The sequence below is a fragment of the Orcinus orca genome, chromosome 1 (assembly GCF_937001465.1).
Source record: "Orcinus orca chromosome 1, mOrcOrc1.1, whole genome shotgun sequence".
NCBI classification, from domain to species: domain Eukaryota; kingdom Metazoa; phylum Chordata; class Mammalia; order Artiodactyla; family Delphinidae; genus Orcinus; species Orcinus orca.
This window is the reverse complement of record NC_064559.1, coordinates 115633655-115642092: the sequence shown is the minus strand read 5'-3', so window position 1 is coordinate 115642092 and position 8438 is coordinate 115633655. Positions and strand designations below refer to the sequence as shown.

General features: G+C 56.0%; 1 protein-coding gene across 4 annotated transcripts; it reads right to left on the bottom strand.

The window, feature by feature from the left end:
* Positions 1-658: 658 nt before the first annotated feature.
* Positions 659-5773, bottom strand: KCNA2 (potassium voltage-gated channel subfamily A member 2). 4 transcript variants are annotated; one of them, XM_049710412.1, is made up of 3 exons: positions 5634-5773; positions 3343-3681; positions 659-2897 (listed from the first exon to the last, which is right to left on the bottom strand). In XM_049710412.1, the coding sequence occupies exon 3, from the start codon at positions 2732-2734 to the stop codon at positions 1235-1237; it is 1500 nt and encodes a 499-aa protein (XP_049566369.1). In that variant the 5' UTR covers positions 2735-2897; positions 3343-3681; positions 5634-5773; the 3' UTR covers positions 659-1234. The 4 variants fall into 4 exon arrangements, with proteins under 4 accessions (XP_049566369.1, XP_049566356.1, XP_049566353.1 ...); XM_049710399.1 differs by lacking the exon at positions 5634-5773 and adding an exon at positions 5201-5310; XM_049710396.1 differs by lacking the exon at positions 5634-5773 and adding an exon at positions 4187-4972.
* Positions 5774-8438: the final 2665 nt, after the last annotated feature.

Below are 8438 nucleotides of genomic sequence, written 5' to 3'. Positions count from 1 at the left end.
CCAGTCAGCTATACAGTCATGCCCATGACTAGGTTAATTCCTAAGATGCAGTCACGTGAGGTGTTTAGACACTGCTTTCCCTGCTCACTCTCCTGGCTTTGCAGAGCTGTGTGCCCCCATTTGGGAGAACAGGGATGGGGTGGGCTGGAGGGCCAGAAGTTTTGGTTCCCCACTCCGAACAGTCTATTTTTTTTCTCCTGATTGAGGGCTTTTGTATTCTGATGGGAAAAAAAAAACAACCCTCGTTCAATGCCACTCCTAGGCTATTAATACTCTAAATATGAATACTGTGTAGGCTACTAAGAAAATAGGTTATCTCCTGTGTTTTAAATATTGAGATTCATGCAACAAACACCCATGCAGCTCTATCGCATCACTGGTAAATTTCACTGCAGTGTCAGTGTAGCTGGGCCCCAGCACTAGGAAAGCAGATGCCTGCAACCTCCAGTGTAGCGGAGAAATCAGACATGTTTTTGTGACCCCGAAGCCTGCAAAAATGGTGAAATCTGAAGCTGAGAGGTCCCTTGGTTTGTCAGCTTCTCCCGGTAGGGCTAAGGGAGCAAATGTGAAACCTGACAACTCACATTCGGTCATCCTAACCGTCCCTCCCCTGGGCTTCCCTCACATCGACACTGCAGAGAAAAAACCAAATGCAGTATTTTCCGTTATGAAACACAAGCCTCCGGAGCGTCTGCTTGGCAACTGCATTTCACAACCCCCCAGCCTGTGACACAGAAAGTAATTCCAACACACAGCACTGTGTGTTCTTTTCGATGCAAAAATGGGAAAGACCTTTCGAATAATTACCAGAACTTTAAAGCTAAGCTACCGTGGTTTTCCTCTGTGAAGGGGGAGGTAGGCTCAAGTGGGGTGTGGGGGGGAATTGCATCTCCGAGATGCCATGTGCATTTCATTAGGAAGAAAAGGTGACACTGATGTGGTAGGTTCTGTATTTGCTATGAGGTGGCCTCAATGTGTCCTTCTGAAATCCTGGCTTCCATAGGTGACTCCCATCTTTGGAAACCCCTAAGCCGGTGAGGAAGATTTGCATGAAAGCCATGGATACATATTCTGTGTTCTAAATCAAAAATCAAAAGATCAAAAGTCACTTGCACGACTATTGCTTTCCATGCAGAACCAGAAACACACTGTAGAACACACTGACTACAATGCAGGCTATTATGCAATATCTGCATTAGTTCCATTGAGCTGTGAGTATGTGAATAGGGTTCAATCAGACATCAGTTAACATTTTGGTAATATTCACATAGTTTGTATTAGCCAAAGTGCAGTTGGCTGTTTTCAAGTTTTCCTCTCTAAAGTCCTCGTTACTGTTGTTTACCCCCTCCTGGATCTCCATGTAGTCAGACTTACTAATGGTAGAGGCACTTCTACTTTTCTTTAGGTCAGGGGAGGATGGGATCTTTGGACAGCTCGTCACTTGCAAGTACTGGGCCTGTTCCTCTCCCTCTGTCTCCCGGTGGTAGAAGTAGTTGAAATTGGACACTATGACGGGGACAGGTAAGGCAATGGTTAACACACCTGCAATTGCACATAGGGAACCCACGATCTTTCCCCCAATAGTAGTTGGAACCATGTCTCCATAGCCTACAGTTGTCATGGAGACGACTGCCCACCAGAAGGCATCCGGGATGCTCGGGAATTGGGACTCTCGCTCATCGGCCTCTGCAAAATAGACAGCACTAGAGAAGAGGATGACCCCGATGAAGAGGAAGAATATCAGGAGGCCTAATTCTCTCATGCTGGCTTTGAGGGTCTGACCTAGAATCTGAAGACCTTTGGAGTGTCTGGACAACTTGAAAATCCTAAAGACTCTTACCAACCGGATGACTCGAAGGATGGCCAGTGACATGGCCTGCTGGCCCTGCTGAGCATCTTCTGGCTTCTCAGCCAGCTCTGTTCCCAGGGTGATGAAGTAGGGGATGATGGCTACAATGTCAATGATGTTCATGATGTTGGTGAAGAAGCCGGCTTTGCTGGGACAGGCAAAGAACCTCACCAAGAACTCAAAGGAGAACCAGATGATGCAGAGGGTCTCTACAATGAAGAAAGGGTCGGTGAAGGAAGTGGACTGCTGGTACCCGATGGTGCTATTGGAATAGGTATGGAAGGTCACTCCACTGCCATGTATGTCTTCATTCTCATCCCGGAATATGGGCAATGTCTCCAGGCAGAAGCTGACGATTGAGATCAAGATCACCATGACAGATACAATAGCTATAATCCTGGCAGGCCCTGAGCTCTCTGGGTATTCAAAGAGAAGCCACACCTGTCTCTGAAATTCATTTTCGGGTAGAGGACGCTCTTCCTCTTTGATGTAGCCTTCATCTTCCCGAAACATCTCCATTGCTTCTTCTCCTAGCTCATAAAACCGAATTTCTTCGGAGAATATATCTAAGGGCACATTCACGGGTCGCCTCAACCGGCCCCCAGACTGGTAGTAGTACAAAATGGCATCAAAGCTTGGGCGGTTCCGATCGAAAAAGTACTCATTCCGGAGAGGGTCAAAGTATCTCATCCGCTTCTTTGGGTCCCCTAAGAGGGTCTCTGGAAACTGGGCTAAGGTCTTTAGCTGGGTTTCAAACCGCAGCCCTGAGATGTTGATCACCACCCTCTCACAGCATTCGTGGTCTGCTTCTGGGTCATAGGTGTCCTGCGGGTGCCCAGGGAGGGCAGCGGCCTCATCCACTGGGTCTCCGGTGGCCACTGTCATAATTGGAACCAAGAGAAGCGCCTCTCGCTACGCCTTCTAGCTGCCTGGCGGCAGGGAGCTCAGGGCGCTGCTTACGGCCCCAGGAAACACAGCAGCATCGGCCTGCACTCCTGCAGGGGAGCCCCCAGGTCTCTCTGAGAGCCAGAGAGATAGCCCCGCTTGGCTGAAAGACAGAGGTGGTTAAGGACATAAGACCACTCAGCATTGGCAACTTGACCTGGGTTGCTGCTTTTTCTCTCTCATCTCTCAGCCAAGAAGCTCAAAAATATGAACGCCACCACAAAAAAGTAAGATTTATGTTCACCTCGTAGCCTGGCTGGGGATGAGAGGGGAGCAGGTGGCGGTCTCTCAAGAAAGCTCTGGATTGCCCTGCACTGGGGGCAGGTGGCTGGTACAGGTCCCTCTGCACTGCACAGGCTTCATGGAGCACAGCCCCATATCAGAGGCTGGAAGGGAACCTTCTCCCAGGCAGTGAACTAACGTCTTGCAGATACCTGCACCCTGGGAGGTATTTGCAGTGGTGGACCTTGGGCCTGGGCCTCTCTCATTGCCCACACCCCAATGACTCTACACATGGCTATTGGTTATTAAATAATAGATTGATTTACCTGACAAGGCAGGAATCTGCAGCTCTCTTCCTTGCAGAACTGATCTGATGCTGCAGGAATCCTAGATACACAAACAGGCAGTCTGATTCCCCATCACGTCTTCTCACTTGAGCTAGAAATAATGGTGAGTCATTCTGGGCAGGAGGGTAGGCTCCAGGTCCTGGAGGTGAGCTCCAGGGCTGGGCTGGGCTGGAGGGGCAGTGGGATGCCTGGTCAAGGGCACGCAGGACTCGAGGACAGCCGAGATTGGGTCTGGAGCCTTTGAAAGGAAGGAGGCAAGATGCAATGCTCAGCAAAAGCCAGAGTCCTCCTGGCTGTCCTCAGGAGGTGTGACGTTGCCTGGAAAAAACAAGGTGGAATCAGGGCTTTTGGGCAGCTGGTGCCAAGATTTAGGAGGGCGCTGGCAGCTTCTCTTCCATGCCCACCTTGCATTCTGGTGTCACACCTGAGAACTATCCCTCAGCCTCCCAGCCTCCTCTGGGCAGGCTTACATCAGTTGGAAGTATGCTCTCCCAGGGAACAAGCCTTTAGACTTGGCTGGGCCTGTCTCCTCCAGGGGCCTCCCCGGGCTGAGCCAGATGCCCCATTGGTCCTCTGCAGCCATCAGGAGGGACTCTGGGCAAAGCCTCCCACCCCCAGGTCAGGACACAGCATCTCCCAAGGGGAGGGCTTCCTACGCCGCAGCCTGACTTCCAGCTCTGTCCTCTGCAGAGTCCTGGAAGAAGAACGGCTCCTCCCTACTCTGGCCCCCCAACACACACACTCCTTCAGAGCTCATTTAGGGAGACTCCTCACACAGAAAGGTCGATCTCCAAAAGCTGGCTGGCTTGGTCCCAGGACTTACTCTCCCTCAGGGATCCCTAAACTGCAGGCCTCCCTCCGGGCGCGGTGGCATTTGAACTGGGCAGGCGCTCGACCACCGATTTCTCCCCAAGACAAAATCCCTCACGTCGTCTCCTCGGCAGTGAGCACAGAACCAAGGCTCAGTCAGCCTGGCTTCGAGGCGGCTTGGCAGCAGCGAGAGGGGGGAGCCTGGAGGAAGCCGGCTTCCGGGCTGGCCCCCTGCCGGCCCAATCCTGCCGGCCCCAGGGCGGGGAGGGGTCCGGGGCCTCTCCCCATCGCCCCGGGCTCCGGCCGGGACTCCGCCGGGCGCGCTCCGCGCTCGGCTCGGAGCGAGTGGATCAGACCCACCAGCTGGCCGCGGCAGCCAGCGCCACCTTAACCCCCTCCTGCCCGATCCGGAGGGGGCTCTAGCGTCGGGCCTGAGCGCAGCCCAGCTGTTTTGCCCCTAGGATCCGAGGGAGCTCCTAGGCTCCATCTCCTTCGGAAAACACTGGAACCTAAACACTGGGGGTGGGGAGTAGGCTGCTGCCCCAGATCTTGGCTTCCTCCCTCCTAAGAGCGGGGTCACCCCGGCAGCCCACGGCCCCAGGGAGGCGGAAAAGCCCTTCTCTGCCGAAAAGCCGTTTTCATTCCGAGCCGGAGGGGGGAACGCTGCCCGGCCGTCGCAAGTGATATGGGTCCTACCAACCGGCTCTATTTACCAGACATGGTTATGCTGTCACTGCACTTCCCATCACCCACCAGCTCCTCTCTGCGCCCCCCGCCCCGCGCCCCGCATTGCCCGGAGGGTCCCCGAGCCCGTTCCGTGTTCTCTCCTTCCGCTGGACGCCAGCCCCCCTCGCCCGCCCCGGCCCGGGCCGGCAGCCATGGTCGGCACAGACTCGCCCGCCCCGGACTCAGCCCGAGCCCGCCGCGCTGCCGGCTGCGCCGCCCGGTGCCCCGCAGCCCCTGTGGGCGCCGCAGCCCAGGCAGGGGGAGGCAGCACGCGCAGCCGAGCGCCCCGACACCCATTTACCCTTCCCGATGGGCACCCGGAGCCTCCATGTTTCTGGGTGACCGCAAGCGCCGGCGGAACCGCGGCGGCAGCGGGCGGCGGCAGCGGGCGGCGGCAGCGGGCGGCAGCGGGCGGCGGCGGCGGCGGCGGCGGCGGCGGCGGCGGCGGGGTGCGGGCGGCCAGCCGGGAGCCGGCTCTGCAGTCCCGCCGGCGGCGCGTAAGGAGAGCCCGGCCGCCGCCAGCAGCCGCACCGCGCCACGCAGCGCCGCACCTGGCCGCCAGCGAACTCGAATTAAAGGGGCCGGCGGGGGCCGGAGCCGACGAGGCGCGCCGCCCGCCGCCGCCGCCGCCACCGCCACCGCCACCGGGCTGTCCTCTCAGTGGGGCCCCAGGGCCTCGGCCCCCTCCCCGCAAGGAAAGCACCCCATCCCTTGGCAGAGCTCAGCTTACTGACCAGAACCTCGTGGAGGGCTGAGCTGGGTGCTACCAGGGCCGGGGAACCGGGGGCAGAAGTTGAGGAGCGGTCATGAGAGACTCCTGCCAACAGTAAGAAGTAGCCAAGGAGGAAACATCAGTAGCAGCTCTCCCAGGCCCGAGAAGGGATCCAGCCCCGTGGGAAATGTGTTGCTATTCTTATGATGCTGCCAGACAGAATCTGCAGACCCCCTCCTTGCCCTCTAGCGCCGCCTCACCCCCTCCTCCTGCTCTGCCTCCCACCCGCCTCTTACCCAGCCAAAGCTTTGGCTTCTCAGAGGGGAATGCAGCAGGTGCGGGCCGCAGTGTGGCAGAAACTCGCTGCTGTGTTCGCCCCCACCGGGACGAGCCGCAGGAACCCGCAGAACTGCAGCGCTGGCTCTCTGGACTCCCTCCCGCAGAGCCGGGGCAGGGAAGGCTGGGGGACGTGCAGCTGCCCCAGGGAAGCGCCAGCTCCTCACAAAATGGGCCCCTGACAGACCTCACAAAACCAGCTGGCCCACGGGGCTCTGGAATTGGAAATGCAACTCACGGCGCACCGGGGTGGGTGATGGAAGATGCCCTTTGCTTTTGGAAGAATGTGTGGGAAGCCCAGTCTGCCCTCTGCTCAGATGGTGGATCTGAGAGGGCCCAGGGTGCTCTTGGGAGCCCCGTGACAGCCCCAAGCCCTTGCCAGTTCTGGTGTCCTGTCTGAATTGCTGTTCCAAACAGCGGTTCCTGCAGCAGAGCCCAAACTGCAGCAGACACGGAGCCCTGTGTGCAGAGGACCTCTAGTCCCAGGGAGGCTGCTGCTGGGCCCTCCTTGATCAGATAACCCTCCTCTTTAGGCCTGTAGTTCCTGATGGAAGCTCTGAGAACCCACAGGGTCTGGGTCTGTGGAATTCAAGTGTTTCATCAAGGTAGTATTCAAGGCATTGTTTAAGACTGGGGGCCTAACCAGAGCTGCAGGCGGACAGTGACCTCAGTGAGCTCTGGGAATGACAGATGACTACCAGGCAGGACTGGTTTGGTTTAGGGCCTCATAGAAGCTGGACTGGCAGTGTCCCAGCCTGAGTGTGACCTGGGTATTTTGGAACCAGCCAGGCTGGGACTTAAATCCCTGCCAGGTCCTAGGCAAGTTCATTCATGTCTCTGGACCTCAGTTTCCTCATCTGCAAAATGAGGATACTTCACAGGCTGTTGTGAGGGTTAAATTGTTTATGCAAAGAGTTTAGCCCCCAGCAGACACTCCACAAATGTTGGTTTCTCCACTCTGCTTCCCTAGGAAACTCCCCTCCCAGCTCCCAGCTTCCTGCTTAGCTTTGGGCTCTTTCTCTAGGTACCCAGTCACCAGGTTCTCTCTGCTTCTCAGTCTGCCCACCCCTCGCTCTCCTTGAGGTCTCAGCCATTCCCACCTCCTTCACCAAACTATCCTCCAGAACTCTGCTTCACACTCCTTCTAGAGGCTTCCCCCGACCAGCCCCCAGGGCTCTCGTCCTCCTTCTTGCCACATAGGGTCTTTCTGTCAATTAAAACACAACAGTCTTAGCCATTTCATCATGTCTATATATTTTCTTGGCCCTCCTCTGTTGAAATGAAAGCCGTGGATAGAGAAAAGTTCTCAAGGGAGAATTAATAATTGTGCTCGTTGGTGACATATGCTTACCATGTGTCAGATACTGTGCCAAGCACCGCTAGCCCAGTGGGACGTGTAATCCTCACAGCTCGAGGAGGTGATTCCTACATCAGCACCATCGCAGAGAAAAGGAAGCTGAGGCAGAGAGATGAAGCAACCTGCCCAAGGCCACCGAGTGGTGGCTCTGGGACTTGAATGACGTCTTGACACACCTGTAACCCTCACAGTCCCTGCTCAGGTAGAATGGGCAGCCCTTACATTTCCTTTCCTTCTCTGGGATTTTCCTCTGACCCTCCTTCCATCTGGTTGGCCTCAGGCCTATGTCATCCTACCTCTCCCCTTTAAAGCCTGATCTAAGGGTGAACGACAGCCAAAAAGAAATTAACCAGAGAAGGAAAGAAATTAACCAAAGAAGGAAATTAAAAAGAGAAGCATAGGGACTTCCCTGGTGGTGCAGTGGTTGAGAGTCCGCCTGCCGATGCGGGGGACACGGGTTCGTGTCCCGGTCCGGGGAGATCCCACATGCCGCGGAGCGGCTGGGCCCATGAGCCATGGCCGCTGAGCCTGCGCGTCCGGAGCTTGTGCTCTGCAACGGGAGAGGCCACAACAGTGAGAGGCCCGCATACCACTAAAAAAAAAAAAAAAGCGTAACAGTTGTTCACGGCTCTACCTCTGTGGCTCCCGCTCTGAAAGGTGTCACTTGGTTTGGTAATGCTGGGTGAGAAAAAGAACGGGGCCCAATTCTTACCCCTGACACTTGCTAGCTGTGTGAACTTGAGCAAGTTATTTCAACTCTGAGCCTTAGTTTCAGAGTTGCAAAATGACTTCGCGGGGGTGAGGGGTAAGGATTAAATGAGGTATGGATTGGACAGCCAGCTAGCTTAACCTAGGTGTTTAAGGTCACCATTTCCCATTTTGGCCACGAAAGATCAGCTGGAGTGCCCCTAGATGTCCTCCCTGGGGCAGGTCAAACCCCAAAGACCACTCCCTGCCCCTTCAGTCCAGTTTTCTGCTTGGGAGCTAGGTCCTGCTTTCAGCAGAGGGAAAGACTGGTGACCGTCACAGCGAGTGACCGGCCCCCACCCAGCACAGGGAAGGTGTCAGTTCCTGCGTTCCAGGACTACAGCCATTGAAGGGAGGAGTTTATGACGGTGTGTCCATGCCCACACC